General features: G+C 44.6%; 1 protein-coding gene and 1 long non-coding RNA gene across 2 annotated transcripts; one reads left to right on the plus strand and one right to left on the minus strand.

The window, feature by feature from the left end:
- Positions 1-1,757: 1,757 nt before the first annotated feature.
- LOC139074431 (uncharacterized) lies at positions 1,758-19,213 on the minus strand. Its single transcript, XR_011524037.1, has 3 exons — positions 18,924-19,213; positions 13,461-13,620; positions 1,758-2,585 (listed from the first exon to the last, which is right to left on the minus strand). It is a non-coding gene; the product is annotated as an uncharacterized lncRNA (long non-coding RNA).
- C11H11orf91 (chromosome 11 C11orf91 homolog) lies at positions 17,912-22,020 on the plus strand. Its single transcript, XM_008538474.2, has 2 exons — positions 17,912-18,505; positions 19,730-22,020. Exons 1-2 carry the CDS (start codon positions 18,016-18,018, stop codon positions 19,813-19,815), a joined length of 576 nt encoding a protein of 191 aa, XP_008536696.2. The 5' UTR covers positions 17,912-18,015; the 3' UTR covers positions 19,816-22,020.
- The last annotated feature ends 1,098 nt before the right edge of the window (positions 22,021-23,118 follow it).

Consider the following 23,118-nt stretch of genomic DNA (forward strand, 5'->3'; position numbering starts at 1 on the left):
TTTTCATCAGTAGTATCATCATCTCACTTTGCTTAAGAGGAAACTACATTTGGAGAAGTTAGCTTAACTGCCCACGGTCACCAAGGAAATATATTGGCAAGTCCAGGATTCACACTCAACTCCCCAAGTGGGCCCCTCGGCCGCCGCCCATTTTGCACACTCCTTTGCACACTCCTTTGATGTACTTCCATCTGACTTTGGAAGGAAGCCCGGAATGAGACTCAGGTGATTTTTGGTTTGAAGAAAGTGATTCCTACCTTTTCTTAGAACACAAGAAGGACAGTAGTTTTTTACTGGACAGTTAGGTTACCCAACAGTGTGAGCTTCACAGAACCTAGCCTTTCTGGAAACAGGAAATAATTTCAGAACACTGCGTTTGCCACAGTCTGTTTCCAAAAGCCCACTGCTTCCCGTAAATACTTTATTTCAGAAGAGTAGCAGTTAAGTGCGTGGATTTTGTAGTTGGGAACCTGGGTTCAGATCCTGTCTCCCCCACTAACTGACTAGGTCTCTGGACAAGTTTTTTGAAGCTCTTTGAGCTCTGGCTTCTGCGTCTACCTCAAAGAACTGTGAGGCTCGAGGTCACGCATTTGTGAAGTTTGGCAGGTAGGACGTGGGCACAAGTCCAGGGTGGTTACAGCTACAGGGGTCTAAGACTCTACAGTGACCCACATAGCTTTGGGTGAAACCCAATGGCTTCAACATAAGTAGAAACTGACCAGAGATCTTTCTAAATTACTTATAGGATTATTCACCATAAAATTTTTATTTATCTAAACTAAAGCTTCCTCTTTATACCCACTTATATTATTTAGGAGTAAGATAAATGATCACAAGACTTAACTTCTGGTGGGTGAGGATGTTCTCCTTTTCCCGGCGGCTATGGAGGCCTAGAGCCTCTGGGAGGGGAGAGGGACAGTATACACCCTGCAGAGGGCAAGTGCCTTGAACTGGAAACTCAAGGTTTCGATACTGTGCAGTGGAAAGCTGCTTTTCTGTGATCAGTTTCCCTTGGGTTGCTGCGCTTCCCATCCTGGCTGTTATTGGCTATATGCAAGTCAACAAACCCCAGTATGTCGATCCCATGTGCAATCAATGCTCATGGTGGCTCATCTAACCCCACTCAATCTGGCTGTGGTGTTTGCAGATTGTACATCAGGCAGCCTAGAGTGTCAATACTGATAAGATGTGGTGGTCTTTACTGGAACGTAAGCAGCTGTCATGTGTTGGTGTGATACAGTGCTGTGGCCAGAGCTAGAACTTAGCATTATAATTCATAAACTCTGTTAGTGTAGAAAAAATAGAACCTGGCACTAGATTCTTCCACAGAGAGTTTAGTGGTCACAACTTGAGGGCTTACTGTGTGCCTGCACTATCGTAAGTACTATCTATGTACAAGTTCACTTCACCTTTGCCAGTAACAGTGAATGGTATTGTCTATACCCAAACCCATCAGAGTGTCTTCAAATTCCAGTCCAGGCCCATTTCACCGACCAGGACAGGCAGCCCAGGCAGCTCTGCCCTGGGATCCGGTAAGGTCTGTCCACGCCACAGATGCTTCTGACCCTTCCCATTGCTTGAACTAGTTTGAGAAAGTTTCCATTCTTTGCAACCAAACGTCCCTGACCAAGGTAACTACTAGTGTAAAGGACTAACTGACAATTGCTAACTAAACCACCCTTCTTAGGAGCTATAAGCAGCAGTTAAAAAACACTGAGGACTGGAATGGAAATAATGAATACATGATGCGAATACAGTAGCTTTGAGATTTTTTTTTTATTTAGGTTTACAATAAAATCTAACCACATCAGACCTTTACTTTAAATGCGTACATTTGCAGCATAGTTGTAAAGGTCCTTTTTCATGCTTCTGTCACTGACTGGCTCTGAGGCCTCGAGCATACGACCTCATCACTCTGGGCCTCAACGTCATCATCAGTTGTAACAAGGGTACCTACCGGAAGGGACATTTGACTTGTAGCCAGTCGGCATCTGTTCCCCCTCCCTTCTGGTAACAGAACCGTAATTTCCTTTTGGGGAACTACTTCTGCCCTTTAAGTACAGTCTTGGTGTGCCTGTTAATAAAGGCGACCTGCCCTCCTCTAGCCAAAAAGTGAGCATGTTTTCTCCTGGAATTTAAGTCTTGAACGGAGTTAGGCAAGGACTGAAAAAAATTTTTTGGTTGAAGCTGTGAGTGTCTCAGGAAGGCTACAAGTAACAACTCATCTTTGAGTAGCTAAATCAGACAGAGTTCAGTTTTCTCACATAAACAATCTGGAAGTCAGCAGCTGCTGGCATTGGTTCAGCTGTTCAACAATGTCTGGGCTGGTTTATTCATGATATTCACAGTCTTTCCCTCATGATCACAAAATGACTGCAGAAGTTCCAGTGTTGCATCCAGGTTCAAGGCGGGAAGAGGAGATGAAGGGAAAGCTTCAGTTGTTTCTGTCCCTCTTATAAGGAAAGTAAAATCTTTCCCAGAAAGCTCCCTTTGATCTTCTGGTCATATCTTCCAGCTGGAACTGTGTCTCATGGCCTCCCCAGCTGAAAGGGAGACTGGCAAAGCTCGGATTTAGTTTTTCTGGCCTATAGGGGACGGCAGCAAGGGAAAAAAGTTAAAAATAGTAATTGAGAATAGCAAGCCGAAGGCATCTGCCACCCCAGTGGCCACACTGAAGAGGCTATTGATTCCTTTCCATTACCTGGATCCCGAAAGTTGTCCTGGTCTCTGCACCTTCTAACCCTAATTCTTAAGCTTTCAATCCAGAAGCTATTGCATAGCCCTCTGTATAAATGCTCAGTATCAGCCTCTGTTGCTTGTGAACAGAAAATTCTGACAGACCGATCCTAAGTGTGACTGTCAGGACAATATGAGAACACACTATAGTAAGGGGGCACTCGTTGGCAGCCACCCTTATTTCGCCCAAGGCGGCACCGCTAGCTGGTGCTGGCTGATGGGACTGGACTCGGCTCTCTCATCCTCCGAGGCCCTGCACTCTCCATTCCACTAAGCCGCCTCTCCGGCTGCAGTTTATTAAAAATGGACCCACTCTGCAGGTGCACAGGAGCACATCCACCACGGGAAACAGAAGTCAGTGCAGGCCTGCGGTGGCTCAGAAACTCTGAAACAGTGGGTGTTGTGAAGGGATGTGGGAACGCCTGGGCCCCCAGGGCAGACTAACACAATGGTTAATTCAGAGGAGTAACAAAGAAAAGACTGTTCCGTGCTTCCCCAAAGTAGCCAGACCCTTGAATTGTGGGACAAACAACATCCAGTTAGGGCTGGCCCCCTGCCATGAGGAGGATGGGAGACCAGAAGCCACAAAGGTGGCCTTGCCCTGAGAGGCTGTGGGAGGGAGGAGTGATGAGGGAGCAGTGGAGAGGGCCTGCCTGCCTGCAACGCCAGCTTAGCGCTAAGAGCCCAGGACCTCAGGCGAGTTTCTGAACCTCGTATGTCTCAGTGCCCTCATCTGGAAAATGGGGATAATAGCACCCACTGCTTGGGGTTGTTAGAAAAATGGAATGAATTAAGACGAGTGCCTGGCCCACAGTAGCATCTACTTATGTGTTTACCATCACTGTCCTCAGCAGGACGACAGGTAATCAGCTTCTAGGGTAGAAGAGCTTGCCAAATTGTCTGGAGTGGGTTTGGTTTTCTGGGAGGGACCCTTGCTCCGTTTTCCTCATAAATTCACCAGGGCTTAATGGTGCATTTAAGGAATCCATGTATCAGTGTAGAATAATCATAGCCAAGCTTCACTGAGCACCCACCATGTGCCCCAAGTACTGCTTATCCATGTTTTATCAAATACATCAACCCTGTGAAGTAGATATTGTCTTCATTTTATTGATCGGAAAACTGAGGTTCAGAGAGCTGACATGAGTTTCTCAGAGTCACAAAGAGTCCTGGATTCAAACTCGACACTTGTATTAATCTGTTCAGGCTGCTATAACAAAAATACCATAGATTGTTATTAAACAACATTTATTTCTCCCAGTTGTGAAGACTGGGAGGTCCAAGATGAAGGCTCCAGTACGTTTGGTGTCTGGTGAGAACCTGCTTTCTGGCTGATAGCCACCTTCTCGCTGTGTCCTCACGTGGCAGAAGGGGCGAGGGAGCTCTCTGGGGCCTCTTTCCTAAGGGCACTAATCCTATTCACAGGGGCTCTGTCCTCATGCCGTAATCACCTCCCAAAGGCCCCCACTTCCTAATACCCTCACGTTGCAGGTTAGGATTTCAACATATGAACTGGTGGATACACAAACTCCATATACACTCCATAACAATTCTGTTGTATTCCAAGCCACAAGCACTACAGGTCCCTAAAAGCCATCTGGAGTCAAGGCAGCCAGGCAGGCAAATCATGACACACCCCTAAGGAGGCTGAGAACCTGGCTAAGATGTGGTCGGCGGCAGTGTGTCTAGACACAGAGCTAAAGGGATGGAGGGGACATGGGGCTCTTGGGGAGCCCCTCCAGAAGAGGCTCTCTGTACCGTCTCCAGCAGCCCGATGCCTGAGGGAACCAGGCAAACAGCACCCCAGGTTCTCCCAGGACTTTCTGGCTACAGAGGGCTGTGGCAATGGAAATTATAAACCCAACTGGCGGGAGGCAGCCTAGGTTAAATAGAGAGTTTAAGTCAGAGCATCGGGAGGAACTTCCACCCCACTGTGTCATGTTGCTTAAGATGACACTCCTGGCCCCTCTGTTCCTGAAAGTGGAGGACTGCCCTGATTGGCGAGTTCGAAGAAAGGACAAGAAAGAAGAAGGTCCTTGACCTGCTCTTCACAGTGCCAGTCAAAGCCCTTTCCCTGTAGACAAGGGCTGTGGTCTTCCCACTGGGCCTTGTGCTGAGTGGGTGAGCTCAGTTCGGAAGTGTGATATTAGCAAGCCCAGCTGGCTACCAGACCTAAAGCAACATCCTCCAACTGACTTTCAACCTACAGAAACAGAAACCAGTTTAAGAGGCAAAGCATTTATTTGGGATCAAAGAATTGCAATTCAAGGAGCACAGATTCAGGTAGAAATCCAAACAGTGTCCCGATTACAAGCGAGGGGCTTAGGGTTTCTATGGGAAGAAGGGAGGATGATATGAGTTGTATTAAGGAAGAGTTCATTGTTAATGCTTGAGGTAAGGCTAGGTTTGTACTTCATAGACTGGCTTGAGATTCAGTCATCAGGCAAAAAGCTAGACTTGTACTTCATTGATTGGTTAGCAATCCAGTCATCAACAAAGTCCAGTTCCAACAGTTCTTACAGACAGGATAGTCTTGTCCTTACTGACTTCTTGGAATGTTGGCGGTTTGGTCCAGTTTGGAAGATAAAGAAAATAAGACGTTCAAAGCAATTCCCCTGAAATGGCTGCTCTGGCTCTATTTTAATACGGCTCCAGTCATCTCATCTTTCACATGTTACCCTTTTGATCAAGCTCTTTCTCTGAAACATCACTGACTGAACCCTGAAAGGCATTGCTGATCGACTATCAGAAAGCATTGCTGATCAGTCATCAAAGCATCATTGGTCCCTCATCACCAGAAAGGCTCATTCCTCATTTGTCACGTCCCACATAGGAGGGCAAGTGATTTCCTTAGGAGCCTTAGGCCACATTTGAGCAACAAGAGCTCCAGAGCAGAGGAAATCTCTGCCATCAGGTTCTTTGAGAGGTAAACATCTCCTGCGGTTCCTTGAAGTTTCTCATGTGAAGTTTCACAAGCCCTAGCAATCATTTCAGAGTGCTGAGTGACCACTATCCGAGAGGTGTTTTTATAACATTGAGCTGTGCAGAGGACACAAAATTTTACAACAATGAGAATTCCTATAATAACAAACAAGATGCTACGTACAAATTGGGGAATAGAACTGAACCAGGAGGAAATTCCTGAGGGCTGGAAGCTAAAGAGATCGAAGAAGCACAAGACGTCAGTGGGCACTGCATTTAAACATTTGGCTTGTGCACAAATTCTGTCTAGTTCTGTCCCTACCATGCCAGAGGTGTTCACCAAAGTAAAACGAGGTAGTTACAACAGTTACAAGTGTTACCTCTTAAGTCTCTGGAGATTTGATGGGTTAGGGGGAAAGTTCTAGACACTTAGCACAATGAATTAGGGGACAAACAGTGGACAGATTGGTAATTAAATGTACTAAAGGATTCTCTAGATTCATGCACAGAATGAGGCTTCATGACAAACCCAAAAGTTAGAAAGATTTCCCCCTTTTGTAATAGATTGGGAGATGCAGAAGAAGAGTATTGTCTTTCCAAGAAAGAGAGAGAGAAAATAAGGTCAGAAGCAACAGTGAGTAAAAGGTGTACAGGCCTGGTTCAGTCATCTGGGGAAAGCTATCTGCCGCAGATGTGCCTGCTTCTCTTCCTAGTCAATTTGATTTGGAGGACTCCGGCATTTGTAGAGGACCAGATGTCAGGTGGAGCCTTCTTTAGATGTGAAATGTACCACCAAGGTTCAATGCCTTCTAGTTCTGCAGCAGTGTCAGCTGTCAGGAGCACTTGGTAAGGCCCTTTCCAATGGGGCTCAAGGGCTGTCCTTCTCTGATGATGCTTCCAGACTATCCAGTCAACAGACTCTAGACTGTGACCAACAAGATCCTTTAAATTGGAATCTGGGAAAGCTGCTTTAACCTATAGATGATAGGCTTGAGTATAAGACATTAGAGACTTATAGTAGCTGGTCATACTAGCATAAGACAACAGGGGGTCACCAGAAAGTTGTGTACCAGCAGACACTGACCTGCCAGTGACCATCCCATGTGGAGTCCACGTTTTCCAGAGAGGGTACTGTGAATGGTTGGCAAGACCAAAAGCAATACCTTAGGCCAGGGAGTCCAGTATATAGGTATTTAACAAAACCTCAAAGACAATTAACAGGACTAGAATCCAACATCTATACAGATGCAACATAATTTTTCTCTTCACAATTACTCTCATTTTTTTAACCAAAGATAATCACAGTAAAACTAATTTGTTTATATTTAAAACTTGGCCTGTTTACTTCTATAAATGAAAATAAGAATACTCACTGAGAGTTTCTGAATTCTGGAGGGATCAGGCAGGGAGAAAAAGTAAATGTTTCATCTTTGTTCACAGAGGTATATCTTACTAAATTGTAGATAGTTTAAGACAACATGTTTTAAATCTGGAAAAACAAAACACTAGAGCATCCTTCTCAGTTCGTGTAGTTCTGTGTAATTAATGCTGGTTCTTGGCCTTTTGTTAGCAGTTTTATGAAGCCATCAGTCTCTCCATTAGAATTCTGTAATTTCTTACCCAGTTCAGATTTATGATCTGAAAGTTTACTGGAAACCTGTATTCTAGAGTAAGTGTCAGAGTCCTTTCCACAAATGTCTCTGAAGATGAAACATTTTCACAAAAGCATCAAAACACTTAAGTGGCATGGTTATAGATCTGGTTACAATGCAATTGACAAGGAAATTTGGTTATTTCTGTGACATATAACATTTTAAGATAATAACTAGAATTATAAATGATAATATTATACCAGGACATGTTAGAATTTTTTAAATTTCCAGTAATTTATAAAGCATTTATATTAATAATATTCACCTATACAACATAACCTAGAAAGATTTATCATCATTTATTTGGCAACTCTTCTCATGCAATTTAACATACCAAAGAAGCCTAATTAAGTTAATATTTCCCCTTTTATAAGAAGAGAGAACAAACTCTTTGAGAAGTTCCAGGGATCCGCTGGAAATTCTCAGTTACTTTCAGGTCAAAAGAAAGACTTCACGCAGGACACAAAATCAATGTACAAAAATTGGTTGCATTTCTATACACTAACAACAAAGTTGCAGAAAGAGAAATTAAGAATACAATCCAATTTACAATTGCAACAAAAATAATAAAATGCCTAGGAATAAACTTAACCAAAGAGGTGAAAGATCTGTACACTTAAAACTATAAAACATTGTTGAAAGAAATAAAAGAAGACACAAAGAAATGGAAAGATATTTCATGCTCTTGGAATGGAAGAATTAACATCGTTAAAATGTCCATACCTCCTAAAGCAATCTATAGATTCAATGCAATCCCTATCAAAATTCCAACAACATTTTTCTCAAAAATAGAACAAAGAATCCTAAAATTTATATGGAACAAGAAAAGACCCCGAATAGACAAAGGATTCCTGAGAAAAAAGAACAAAGCTGGAGGTATCACACTCCCTGATTTCAAAATATACTACAAACCATAGTAATCAAAACAGCATAGTAGTGGCACAAAAACAGACACACAGATCAATGGAACAGAATCAAGAGCCCAGAAATAAACCCACACACTTATGGACAGCTAATATTTGACAAGGGAGCCAAGAGTGTACGATGGAGAAAGGAAATTCTCTTCAATAAATGGTGTTGGGAAAACTAGACAGCCACATGCAAAAGAATGAAGGCAGACCGTTACCTTACACCATGCACAAAAATCAACACAAAATGGATTAAAGACTTGAATGTAAGACCCAAAACCATGAAACTTCTAGAAGAAAACATAGGCAGTGCCCTCTTTGACATTGGCCTTAGCAGCATATTTTCAAGTACCATGTCTGACCAGGCAAGGGAAAGAAAAGAAAAAATGAACAAATGGGACTACATCAAACTAAAAAGCTTCTGCACAGCAAAGGAAACCATCAACAAAATGAAAGATAACCTAACAATTAGGAGAAGATATTTGCAAACCGTATATCAGATAAGGGGTTAATATCCAAAATATACAAAGAACTCATACAGCTGAACAACAAGAAAACCAACAAGCCAATTAAAAAATGGGCAAAGGACCTGAACAGAGATTTCTCCAAAAAAGATATACGCATGGCCAAAAGGCATATGAAAAGATGCTCAACATCCTTAGCTATCAGGGAAATGTAAGTCAAAACTACAATGAGGTATCACCTCACTCTGGTCAGAATGGCTATAATTAACAAGACAGGAAACTCCAAATGTTGGAGAGGATGTGGAGAGAAGGGAACCCTTGCATACTGCAGGTGGGAGTGCAAACTGGGGCAGCCACTATGGAAAGCAGTATGGAGTATCCTCAGAAAATTAAGAATAGATCTCCCGTATGATCCAGCTATCCCACTGCTGGGTATTTATCCAAAGAACTTGAAAACACAAAGGCATAAAGATACTTTCACCCCTATGTTCATTGCAGCATTATTCTCAATAGCCAAGACTTGGCAGCAACCTAGGTGCCCATCAAGGGACAAATGGATAAAGAAGATGTGGTATTTATACATGATGGATTACTACTCAGCTATAAGAAATGATGAACTCTGGCCATTTGTGGCAACATGGATGGGCTTTGAGGGTATTATGCTGAGTGAAATAAGTCAGAGGGAGAAAGTCAAATACCGTATGATCTCACTCATAAGTAGAAGATAAAAACAACAACAAACAAACACATAGCAACAGAGATTGGATTGGTGGTTACCATAGGGGATGGGGGGAGGGCAAAAGGGGCAATTAGGCTCACATGTGAGGGGATGGACTATAATTAGTTTTTGGGTGGTGAACATGATGTAACCTACACTGAATTCAAAATATCTTATGATGTACATCCAAAAAATAAAAAGAAAGATTTCATTTAGAATTTGAATTTTGGGGAACTTTGTCAAAAATATCAAAAAATTTTAAAACATTTGGTCAAATAGAATCATAGGTCACTGTGAAACAATGCTTAGTTATTCATTTAGCCACAGTGACAACAGAAGATGTTAAAGGCAAACATAGAGAGTTAAATAGTTAAAAAGAAAAAATCACCTTACCTCTCATTAGAGAGACCTCAGCATTTTGAACATAGGAAATTATTTTGCCTAAACCAAATTTCTTCCTTTTAGGTAGACTTACTCAAAAATAAAGATGGGGCTGGCTTTGTGGCCAAGTGGTTAAGTTTGTGCGCTCTGCTGCAGTGGCCCAGGGTTCAGATCCTGGGCGAGGACACGGCACCACTCGTCAGGCCATGTTGAGGTGGCGTCCCACATCCCACAACTAGAGGGACCTGCAACTAAGATATAAAACTATGTATAGGGGGGTTGGGAAGATAAAGCAGAAAAAAAAGAAAGAAGAAGATTGGCAATAGTTGTTAGCACAGGTACCAATCTTTAAAAAAAGAAAGAAAGAAAGAAAGCAAAACCTTTCATAATCTCTTTATCAAGAGCAGACTAAAAGTCCAAGGAAATTATCCTTTCAAGAGAGAGAAAAACAAATTCTAATTTTGCACCAGCTTACTTTTGATATTAAAACTTACTTACTTAATTAACTTCATTTCAATCTTAGCCAACTTTTCTGTGCACAAAACTCTTTTCTCAGGGTTCCTCTTCCACAAACCTTCTATAACTTTCTTTTTTACATCCAGAATTTGTTCTTTCCTCTTCCCCATAACCAGTTTTACTTTAGGACAAATTTACTCTCTTAACAAAACAAACAAAAATATCTCCATTCCTTATACTTTCTTTGCTGAAAACATACATCTTACTTTCCTTGTATACAGAGATGTTTCCCCTATTAATTTTTAGTAGCTTTAATCACATATATTAAATTAGAATTCTTATCCCTTAGAAGGCTTAAATTTTAGCAAAAACTAAGAAGTAAGCAATTATGAGCTGTCTATAAAATGTCTATAGAATGTCTATAGCATTCTATGGATTGGCAGACTTATAAATACTTTCTAGAAATACGGCCTTTCTCATAGAAAATTTCTCAGCATGACACAAAACACATTTAATAATAACCCCAAATATTTTAACTTTCTCTGTAATAAGAAGTCAAAAATAGATGAACCTATGTTTAGTAATTAATGTATAATATTTTATCTTATTTGGAAATAATCTAGATACTCAATAAATTTCAACCACTTAATTTAGCAAAACTCTAAGGTTTCAAGTTACCAAAACATTTCGAAGATATTTTTAAGTACATATACCAGATGTTAAAAAGTTCACCTAAAAACTCTTTAATCTTACTTACATCTCTTTAGTTTACTTGTTCCCAATAATTATGTCAAATATTATATTATGAAGTTTACTAAAACTTCGTGGGTCATTAGACAAAGTCAGGCATCAATTTTTTGCTGCCAAATTTTGTAACAGAGATAACATAAATTTGTTTGGTTCTGATAAAAGTAGATAGAACAAAAGTTTTACATTTAGTGCTTACAATTCTAAAGATAACAAACTTAAATTAGCTTTAATACTGAATATTTTCCTAGATCATGTGATCCTGAAATTCATTTGGGTTAACTTCTATAATATTTAGAAATAATTTATATAAGTGCTTATTTTAAGCCAACTAAACAGAGCTCTTTTAAAAATTATACCATCTAGAGGTAGAGAAATATCATATATATATATAGCACACACATATATAGACACACGTTCATGGATACCCCATAGCTATCATGAATCAAGTACAGTAATACAAAGCTCACCAGTTATGAAAGAATAATTGAATCCAAATTTTGTTTCTGCAGATGGAATAAATTAAGGTTATCTGCTTAGATGGCTAAAGCTTTTTTCTACATTAGTAGAGAAGACGCTTAAGAGGGTAGATTTTGGAAAAGAGGGCTTCTATACAGATTGACTCTTTTTGTTTTTGTTATCTTTAGTCTCAGAAATTGGTGATGGTCTAGATAACAGTTCCCAGGGAGGTTACAAGCTTTTTGAGACAAATAAGGGAGGCTTTGGGGATTGGTGAAAGGGATGGGTGGAATCTGAACTGCCTCTAGAGCCTCATTTCCAGTTTTGCAAAGACCTGTAAGATAAGGACAGTTGCTCTCAATTCCTCAGAAACTGGGTTGTAACTTAAGTGATATCATAGGTTGATCTACCCATCCGACTAAATCATCTCTTATTTACTTCTTTCCTTATGGGTACACAGGTTTATTTTAACTTAGGGAAGAAGGCCGATGAAAAAAGTCCTATCAGGCTCTGAATATCAGCTTCCAAGCTGGCAAAGTTCCTGATCATAAATTACTAAATCCTTTCAAATATCTTGTTAGGTTTCAGCCTGGACAAACAGTAAATATGTCTGACAGTATTAACCCATTATTTTTTTAATTTTAGTTTCCCCTTGACTATTTAAGGGATTATGTAGAAGTTACCAGAAAATCTCTCAGAGTCCCATTACCTCTGGGAGGCCTTCCTAAGGGCCCTCTTTCACAGGTAGATATGAGGGTGTCTGCAAAGCCATCAACTTAACAGACTAGTGTGCAGTCTTTCTTTTGGGTAAATTTTACATCTTGACTTTTCATTAGCTTTTTGCAATGAAACTTTCAATGAGGCTGTTTGGGGATTTTGAAGCCTTTGCCTTTAAGTGCACTTCTTAAATGACCTTATATAATTGTAACGTTCCTTCTAATGCACAATGTAATTCTCCTGAGGCTGGAGGCAGTTTGGTAGAACCCTAGTCGCAAATGGAGTTCAATCCACATTCCTGTCCAGCCATATCTGACTACAAATGGAGTGCAACCTGCATTTCTGTTCAACCATATTTTGGGGCCCCCCACCTGATGGTTACCAAGCCAAGCTCTCAGAACATGAAACAAACTTAGTAAGAGTTTGATGTTCTTTGTAAATATTTACAGCTTCCGAGACCATAGCTTTAAGCAGGTGTGTTGGAAGATGGCACACTTGACTCCTTTGAAATTAAAGATTGCATTTAATTTGTCTGGTGCGTGGTTCTCAAATCTAGTGTGCAAAAAGACAAGTTTGGAAGCTCAATGGAGCCCCAAAGTGGCCACTGTAATTTTAAATCATCTTTAGTATTATTGGTCCACTGGAACAAAAATTTACAAGAGGAAGGACCATGGTTCTTAAACCTAAAACCAGCTGGGGTTCCTGAGGGAGGAACTTCTCAGGGAAACTTTAGGAATGAAGTCCCAGGGTAAAGAAAAGTACGCAACTTAGAATGACAATACGGTTTTTTATATGCGCATTAACAGAGTTAGCTAAGCCTTGGGTCTCTTGGAGCCAAACTAATATGTAGAGGAGTGTGCAGTGGAGTTGGGGATTGTGTGATGTTTTTACAGTGTAACTCCTTGCACAGAAGTTTCCTTAAGGTTGGCAGGTGACCTAGGTGTCCATCCACCCCATTCGGTGACCAACTTATCCTATCATGGGAGGCTTCTTGAGGTAGTGAGCACTCTAATGGCTCTTCAATGCTCAACTCCTGTCCACCAATTTTGTGACTTTCACTTCCAAGCTGTCCCTTAGCAATAGCTTTAGCTTCATGTGCATATCAACCCACAGCAAAGTTTGTCTAAGCAGAAATTTTTACCAAGAGAATCCCTTCCAAAATTCAAAGTACTCGCATATCAACCGAGGGAATCCTCTCCTGCAGCAAAAACACATCAGCACTGCAACCACTGCTTGCTTGAGAGAAACCTGTACTGCAAAGATGAAAGCCACGGCACCAATCCCAAAGAAAGACACTGACCTCAACCAAAGGGAAGGAGGTCCGAACCTGAGAGGTCCCACACTTGGAGGAGTTGTCCATGGAAGCGGCTGAGCACACAATGGGGCTTGTGTTGGTACCGAACTGGTTTCCAGGGGACACCGGTCTTCGAAGTTGAGATCACTTCAGGTCCCCCATCAACCTACAAAAACAGAAACCAGTTTAAGAGGCAAAGCATTTATTTGGGGTCAAAGGATTGCAATTCAGGGAGCACAGATTCGGGTAGAAACCCAAATAGTGTCCCAATTACAAGAGAGGGGCTTAGGGTTTTTATGGGAAAAAAGGTGGATGAGATGAGCTGTATTAAAGAAGAGTTCATAGGTGCTGGATGAGGGGAGGCTGGGTTTGTGCCTCACAGGTTGGCCTGAGGTTTGGTCATGAGGCAAACGGCTAGATTTGTACTTCATTGATTGGTTAGCAATTCAGTCATCAGCAAAGTCCAGTTCCAACAGTTCTTACAGACAGGATAGTCTTGTCCTTACTGACTTCTTAGAATGTTGGCAGTTTGGTCCAGTTTGGAAGATAAAAAAAACAAGACATTCAAGGCAATTCCTCTGAAATGGCTGCTCTGGCTCTATTTTAACAAGGCTCCAGTCGTGTCATCCTTCACATGACCTTTATCAGCAAAGAAGGACTCGTGTGTGTCTCTCTCTCAGTTGCTTCCAAATGCAGGCAGGGAGCAGGGGTGCTGAGAATTGAATCATTCAAGCCCCAAAAGTATGCCACTTAATGGGGAATCTGATTGGAGAGGCAGGTCATACAAGAGCTTTAGAGCCCATGTAGGAAATGTTCCGTTTAAAATGGATGCAAGCCTGCTCTGTCTTTTCATCACCAACTTGAATTTCCCTGACATTTGTTTGCAGAAATTAACTGTAGGGTTTTGCCTTAACCACCATGGTTTGTTATTACCCTGTATGAACTTCATCTCTAGGCAGGGGTTTATCTCAGTGTTTGTTCACTGTGGCACCTGAGTTTTCCTGTGGTTGTTAACGGAAACGACCTCTTTTCTAACCCATCTATAACTTCAAAATTGTGTTATAATTAAGCCATCGAGTATAAAATCTGTTCAGATTATCTTGGTGTTAAGGAAGAAAATCTGTAAGCCTTTTCTCCTTGAATGGATATATACAAGTAAAAACTTGTGATTATACTGCACTGTTTGAAAAACATAACGCAAAATCTCTTTCCCTTCTAAGGATCTTCAACATGTAATAACAAAAACTAACATTTGCTGAGCATCTACTATGGCCAGGTACCCAAACTGTCTCATTTAATCTTGCCAATCCAAGCAAGTACGTACCATTACTATCCCCAGTATACAGATGAAAAACTGAGATTCAGAAAGGTTCACTCACACAGCCAAGTACACAGTGGATCCAGGCCTTGGTCCCAGGTCTGAGTTCCAAATCCTGGCTCTTACTACTGCTATAGTTCTCTAACGGTGGAAACACTTTTCCTTTACTATCTTAGGTTTAGGAGCCGGGCCATGCCAATTAAACTGACAAAAGACAGATTCACAGGAGACAAGATGTATTATGCACGCACCTGGGGCCCCCAGAAAAGAAGTGAAAACCCAAAGAAGTGGTTAGGCTTGAGAGCTTATGAACCATTTTAACAAAGGGTGATAAATTGTGGACAAGTGACAAGACGAAGGAAAAAGGGTTTGAGCTTCTATGGGTTGTAAATTGTGGGAAGGTAAGTATATGGGGGAAACTGACAGAAGATAAGGGTTGTTTAATAAGGTTTGTTATGCAGACTCCAGCAGTGCCACCTCCAGATGAGTCATCTCCTTTTCCTGGTATAGGGGAGGGGAGGCGGGACACCGTCACAAAGAGAAAGTTATGTTACCTTGACAAGGGGAAACGCACGCCCTGCTTTTGGGCAGAAAGGGGAAGGACAGAGTTCCTTCTGTGTCTGCTGTTTCTCCAGTTGCCTTCAACTTAAAACAATCCTTATGCCAAAATGGCCTATTTTCAGTGGTACATTCTGATCCCCTTCGGTTCCCACAACACATAACACCTGCTTTAGCATGTTCTAAACATAGCAATATTTCTAAAGTTCCAAAACATTTGTTCAATCGTATCACATGCCCACATTACAGAACCCTCGGGCTGGGTCCTTGCCCTCCAGGAACGCACAGCTAAGTGTGAGAAGAAAAATCTTCCCAGCTTCAGACAAGCCCCTTAGTGGGGATAGCTGCCCCTACACTTGGAAAGAGTTTATAAGTCCACAAGTGCTTCACACACACCGTCTGTCTTCTGTCTGATCATCACAACCATATGAGGTAGCCTGGTTCTCTTATCTCTATTTTACAAAAAACCATCTTACAGGTCAAGCAACTTGCCCAAAGATATCCAGCTTGGACATCTGACTCCGCTTTCTGCTACACACACACACATACACATGTGCACACACACACCCCTATACACAGTAGTCTCCCCTTATCCATGGTTTCACTTTCAGCAGTTTCAGTTACCCACAGTCAACCACAGACCAAAAATATTAAATGGAAAATTCCAGAAATAATTCATCAGTTTTAAATTACACCCCATTCTGAGTAGTATGATGAAATCTCTAGCTGTCTTGCTCGGTCCTGCCCAGGACGTGAGTCATTCCTTTGTCCAGCGTATCCATGATGTACACGCTACCCATCCATTAGTCACTTAGTAGCCCTCTTGATTACCAGATGAACTGTCACACTTTCACAGTGATCATGTTCAAGCAACCCTTATTTTACTTAATAATGGCCCCAAGCGGAAGAGTAGTGATGCTGACAATTCAGATATGCCAAAGAGAAGCCGTAAAGCACTTCCTTTAAGTGAAAAGGTGAAAGTCCTTGAGAGAATAATAAAAGAAAATAGTCACACACTGAGGTTGCTAAGATCTACAGTAACCTTTATTACAGTATATTGTTATCTCTTACTGTGCCTAATTTATAAATTGAACTTTATCATAGGTATGCATATAAAAGAAAAAGCATAGTGTATGGTTTGGTACTGTCTGTGGTTTCAGGCATCCACTGGGGGTCTTGGAACTTATCCCCCTAACATAACAGGGGGCTACTGTATAGGACAGGTAGATAGCCATATATAGATAGCATTTGCTAGCGAAGCTGGTCCTGACTCAGATCTTGACTGGCCAATAACGTAAACTGGCCCCCACCTATCTTTGTTCATTCCGTCAACCTCAAAAATAAACAGCCAGGTATTTTACCAGTGAAATGGGTAGCCAAAGGATTACAATTTGGGATATGCAAGCTTTGCATGCTTTGGCAGACCATAGGCAAATCCAATAATCAAAGAAGAAGGTTATTTTATGGGGAAAAGGAGGAAATTCAGAAGGGTTGTTTCGAAGGAAAGTCCATTGGAGAAAAGCAAGGTTCACAGTGGTGATGGTTTCCCATTGGCTGAGTTGCTGGGGTAGTCAATTTCTATCTGAGATGCAACATACATTTCTTCCTGTAATCAAGGATCCTTCCCTGTAGACTTCTTTCTGTTGGGGTCTTTAATTGACTGTCTTTCCTATAATTGACCTTGAGTGGTACTGTGTGGGAGCTCCCCCTGAAATGAGGTTTCCTTTACTAATTTTCACGATTACACCAATGATCATTAGGTGAGGTCTTTCCAAGGAAATTTACCTCCCCTCACTCTAGGACTAACACAGACTACTCATGTAAACTTGCTGGGCATATCCCTGGGACAGTACGTCCTCACTCAGAGAACAGGTGAGCTACTTAAAGTGGGTTCAGCAGTTTCCTTTTGATGGTTGGTTTTCTTGCCTATTAGCTCCTGCTAATGAATGTGTTTGTAAGAGAACCAAACTGCATTTCACGGAAGATAGTCTGCTTCAGATCTATTACAAACCAATGCCAGCGTCCTTTTTTCCAGAATCTTCCACATCACTGGGAAATTTGGCAGAAGCATGGGTTGGCTCTAACTTCCGTTCCCAATCAACCCTCTTCTCTTTTACCTGCCTCCCATTGTAGAGGATGAAAAGTCAGACACTCATTTCTCTAGACTTCTTTGCAGCGAGGGGTGACAAGGGAAGTCTGCTGGGGCAGGGGACAGGTTTGTAGGAATTACTTTTTTTCTCTCCATAAAAAGAGAGGCAGACTGAAGGAAGTTTTCTCCTGCGGTTCTGGCCAGGTCCCTGCTTCCTGCTTTTGGATGAGGTTATGATGAGATGTAAGAGCTGGAGCCAGGCTGGTAGAACCCAGGGGCAGTGGGAGGAGTCAAGGGCGGGACCAGCTCGGAGGCTAGAGGACCAGGGTGAGGTGAGGATGCTGCCGTCGAAGGGGCGGGGCGATCGCCTGGCGGAGCAGGAACCCAGGGCTCGTGCCCCCACCCCCGCCGCGGGCCTTTCACTCCAGGGGCGGGGCCCGCCGGCCTTTAGAACCCGCGCGCTCGGGCGGGGCCGGCCGAAGGGTGGGGCGCGCTCCCTCGGGGCGGGGCGGGTGGAACCTCGGCACCCCGGCGACTGCGCGGTGGGCGCGGGCTCCCGGCGCGGGGTTCCTCCCACGCAGCCTCCCATTCAAAAGATGCCGAAGGGGCGGCGCGGCAGCCAGAGCCCCACGATGAGCCAGCGGCCGGCCCCGCCCCTCTACTTCCCGTCCCTCTACGACCGCGGCGTCTCTTCGTCCCCGCTCAGCGACTTCAACATCTGGAAGAAGCTCTTCGTGCCGCTGAAGGCGGGCGGGGCACCAGCGGGCGGGGCGGCGGGGGGTCGGGCCCTGCCCCAGGCGGCCCCGGCCTCAGTGCCCCCGCCGCCGCCCGGCCTGGGCCCCCGCAGCGAGCGCCCCTGCCCCCCGCCCTGGCCCTCCGGCCTGGCCTCCATCCCCTACGAGCCTCTGCGCTTCTTCTACTCGCCGCCGCCGGGGCCCGAGGTGGCTGCCTCTGCTCTGGCCCCAGGCCCCACGACCCCCGGGCTGGCTTCTGCCTCCCACCCCGAGGAGCTGTGTGAGCTGGAGATCCGGATTAAGGAGCTGGAGCTGCTCACCATCACTGGGGACGGTTTCGACTCCCAGCGCTGTGCGTGACCTTGCTGAGCACCCCCTGCCCTCTGCAGCCCACCCTCAGCCTGCCTTGGCTCCCTCCTTGGCCCCATGCCCCTCTTATCCCCTCCCCACAGTGTGGCCTCTGGCTCAGAGTCTAGCCCCTGGAAGTCCCAGATCCCAAGTGGATCCCCCCAGAACTCAGACTTCCCCATCCTGGATCTCAGCAACTCCTTCCTGCACAATAAATCCGAATCACGGACTGTTTGGTCCCACCATCCATGCTCCCTCCGTCCTCAGCCCTTTGGGTAATCTGGACTCAGCCTCCAAACCTGGAACTCCATCCACCACAACCCCATCCTGAACATGCCCCCTTCCTGCACAGCACTGCTCCCAACCGTGGGGCCTCCCACCAGACAGCCCCTATCACTGAAGGCCCGAGGCTTAGTGCTTACCTTAGACTGGGTCCTCCACGAAAGGAGGTGGAAGCAGGTCAGGATCAACCGGAGTGTCTAGGAGGAGGTGGGACTTGTGCAAGACCCAGGAGGCCCCAGGATGCTCGGTGAGGGGCTTGGGTCCCTCCACTCCTCAGCGCTGGAAGGTAGCCTCCCGGTGACCCCGGCTCTGCCCTGAGAGCCCTCTCACCAGGGTCCTGGCCTCTGCAGTCTTGGAACCTGGACCAGGGCAGATCAAGTGTGCTGATGTAGGCAGGATTCTTCTGGGATGCAAGCCGACTGACTCCTCCCTGTTGGAGAGTGAAATTGTTAGATCTGATTCTGCTCGCAGAAGGACCTATTGAACTGAAGAATGTTCAGTAGCCATAAGCTGTTCCGCAGACTTTGTCTTTGTTCTGGCTAAGGTCAGCAATTGACCACTGGAGGCAGATGGTTCTGGAAAGACCATCCCCGCTAGTGTATAAAACAGGTTAAATTGACCCCCCTGCAGCACAGGGAAGGAGAGCGACCTAAACGCTTAGGTCCATGGTCCATGGGAATGGTCCCCAGTTCCGGTACCCTCTAATGTCCCCTTCCTCACAGCCATGGGAAGAAAACAAACCCTAGAAAACGCAGACTTTTCTAAGTCCTGGATTTCTATTCTCCACTTAAATGCGTTTTGGCTTTAGGGTTTTTTGCCCATCTTGGATCATCATGGGTCTGGGGCTCATGCAGGGAGCACACAATTGCTTCCCAAAGCTTGCTTTGGAGGTGTTAGAAAAGGCCCTTATCTCTACCACAGCTAAGTTTGTTTTGCTCTCCTGCAGATAAATTCTTGAAGGCGCTGAAAGATGAGAAGTTACAAGGACTGAAGACCAGGCAGCCTGCAAAGAAGCCGGCCTCTCTCTCCTGAGGAGCTGCCCCCCAGAGCCTGGGCAGCCACCTCCTTCAGTGTTAGTGCTTAGACAATGTGTCCCGGTTGTTGTCATTTCAAAGATGGTTATTTTCTGTTCTGAGTTTACTGCTGTTCTCCTTGCTCCCAGCATGGACTCCACATACAATGCCCACTTGAGTGTGAGGCTCCTGGAACCTGTCCTCTGTGTGCCACTGCTGGGGGGCTCTCTTCTGGGATCTGGAAGCTGCTACCCAGCTGGCATTCAGGGGCTCCAAAGACGAGGGGAGGGGACCCGAACACTGCCAAGTCAGGAGAGAATTGGGAATAACCAAGGGCAATATATATTTGGTTCTGTTTCCTGCTCAGAGAGGCACTTTGAGGCCTGGAACAATGGGTTGGTTTGTTTTCAAACACCTTTAGTCCCTGAAAGTGTTTTATTTTTTTAATGGTTTTGGACTACAAAACTCTTTTGATAATCTGATCAAAGCCATGGTCCTTCCTGGAAATTTATATATTCAGGAAATTTTTATTGACACTTTCGTAGGCTCGTGGGATTGGGAATGGAGGAGACACAGAAAATAAATAGTATAAATAAGTAAATCATAATATGATATCCTAGAAGCTGAGATGCTAAGGGGAAAATAAAAAGCGGATGGTGAGGCTGGTCAGGAGGGTCGGAGGAAAGCAGAGTGGCGTTTCAAATAGGGTTTCTTGAAGAGGTAACATTTAACCAAGGTTTGAAGGAGGTTGACTATGTTAGCTACGTGGCACACTGGGGGAATGTTCCAGGCAGAAGGGCCAGTGCACAGGCTGAAGGTGGGAGCATCTTAGGGTGTTTGAGGGTCAGCAAAGAGCCCAGCTGGCTGGAGCAGGAGGAGTGGGGGGAGAGGGGTAGGGATGAGTACAGAGAGGGCCATCCGGTGGGGCCTTGAAGCCACAGGAAGGGCTCCGGGCTGTTCTCCGAGAGGGTGGGGAGCAGTTGGTTAGAGGGCCTTCAGAATCTGCTTGTGCTGCTGGGTTGAGAATAGACTAAGGAAGGAAGCAGGGAAAGCAGTTGGGAGGCTGTCATAATTAATAATCCAGCTGAGCAAGAAGCCACAGCACAGCTGCCGCTCCTTGCCAGGTGAGAGGCAACTATGGGGCACCCACCCCTATGATCACAACCCCGCTGCCCGGTGCTGGCTCTGTGGCAAGGAGGAGGAGCCAGAGCACAGTGACACAAGCACTCAAAGGATCTCAGGAAACAAATCTTCAATCAAGTATGACATTCTGATGCTTGGCGTCTAAACTTCCTCGTGCCCTCACTCTGCCAGCAGCAAGTGTAGAGCATAGCCAAAGAATTTGTGAAGTTTGGGCTTCTTGCAAAGCAGAATGAAAAGGAGTGACCAGCGATCAGGTGTCTTAGAAGCCAAGTGAAGAAGGTGCTCAGCTCTGACAAGTTGTGCTGATGGGCCAAGGAAGATGAGCCTGAGAATTCACTCTTGGGCTCAGCGCCATGGGTTTAGTGGTGGTGATCTTGTCAGAAGCACTTTGGATTGAGTGATGGAGTTAATGCCTGATGGAGTAGCTTTAAGAGAATGAGAGGAGATGAACTGGAGAAAGTGGGTGCAGATGACTCTTCAGAGGAGTTTAGCTGTCAGGGAGAGCAGAGAACTAGAGCAGCAGACTTGAGAGAAGAGTTTATTAAGATGGGAGAAACGATGGCATGTTTGTCGTCTGATGGGGAATGACCCAGTAGAGGGAGAAAAAGTGATGATGTAGAAGAGAAACAAGCAATTGCTGGAATGGTGTCCTTCAGTGGCTGAGAGGGGTGAGATCTAGTTTACAGTAGAGGGATTGGCTTTAGATGGGAGCAGAGATGGTTCATCCGTAATAACAGAAGGTAACATCTGTGTTGTGAGGGTGCAGGTGCTGCTACTTGGGTAAATGGCGTGGTGGGCGCCCTGGAAGTTGCATACACATGCCCAGAAGTTTGTGCTGCCACCTCCAGCTTGAGGACACAAATGCGCATGCTTGCAAGGCCCACTGGAGACCCTGGAAGTGAGAGCAGGGAGGAAGTGAGTGCAGGAACCAGGTGGAGAATGGCAAGCTGCACAGCTCATGCCTGATCACAAGGGCAGCTGATACCCAGTTCCAGTTGCTTGTTGCCCACGCGGGAGTATGACCACAGTGTCATGTGAGAGCTCCTATATGCTTGCCCAATAAAATAATGGCTGAACAGTCCTCTAGAGTTTGCAGTCTCTGCTCTTCCCATAGGCGTCCTCCCACCCTGGGCAGGGACTCCAGGTCCGTCTCCTCTTCCCAGGAAGAAGCCAGATTCCTGTTGTCCTAGGTTGGTTGTTACTAAAGAAGTTCCCTTGTTCTCCCAGAAAGCTTCAGGCTAGCAAGGCCAGCAAGGGGGCTGGAGAATTTTAATAAGAATAACTGAGAATAAGCCAGGCATCTCCTGGCTCAGAGTCCAGATGGAGACAGAGATATCAGTGGGGGCCTGTTTCTTATTCCCTCCCCAGAGTCCTCCCCAGAGCCTGCACTCCCCCCACCCGTCCATGCTCATAAAATTGGACACCTGTGAAGTGCACATGGTGTGCTGGGCACAGAGGGAGGCAGTGGACATGAACAATCTCCTTTAATTCTCACACCACCTTCTGAAACAGATACTACTCTTAGCATGGTTTACAAACGAGGGAACAGAAGCTCCAAGAGGTGAAGTGACTTACCCACAGTCACAGGGCTAGGGAACAGCAGAGCCAGAGCTGGAACTGGCACCTCTCACGGTGCTCCTGCACTCTTCTGCTGGTGAGGCACAGATATGGGGGAAGCCCTAGGAGAGCCATCAAAAGCAACATCTGGCTCAACACTGGTCTGGCACAATTTGGGAGTTGACTGGGTCATTTTCCACAACCTCTCAAGTGAGAGTGAGATTGACAGTATTATGGTACTACAGCCAAGGTCCCAGGCGTGCCCACCTCCAGCCCTGTCACCTGTCCCATCATCCATGGCTTTGGTCACATGTCCTAGTATCAGGAGAGTGGGGGAGGTGGGTCATGTGATTGTCAGCCCCTCTAGAACAAAATGGAGTGGAAGAGGCTGTTCCCCAAAGAAAAGGATGCTTGGCAGATGAAAACAAGAGGGGTCCTGATGGAGAGAACACCATATGCAAGGAATAATGGATAAACATAGGGCATACTGGGGCTGGTTGGAGTCGCTCATGAGCCAATTGTTAGATTCTCAGGAATTTTGTAAACTGGTTGTTAAATACAGCCATTACTAAAAATTAAACTATGTCAACTTACAGTTAAATTATATTTAAAACTAAGGTAA

This window comes from Equus przewalskii, chromosome 11 (genome assembly GCF_037783145.1).
Source record: "Equus przewalskii isolate Varuska chromosome 11, EquPr2, whole genome shotgun sequence".
Lineage (NCBI taxonomy): Eukaryota > Metazoa > Chordata > Mammalia > Perissodactyla > Equidae > Equus > Equus przewalskii.

What these genes read in the sequence shown, in the direction of transcription:
- C11H11orf91 (XM_008538474.2), top strand. Translation starts at nt 18,016, where the DNA reads ATGCCGAAGGGGCGGCGCGGCAGCCAGAGCCCCACGATGAGCCAGCGG. An exon ending in CGGTTTCGACTCCCAGCGCT is followed by an intron (nt 18,506 to 19,729) that starts GTGCGTGACCTT and finishes GCTCTCCTGCAG; the next exon opens with ATAAATTCTTGAAGGCGCTG.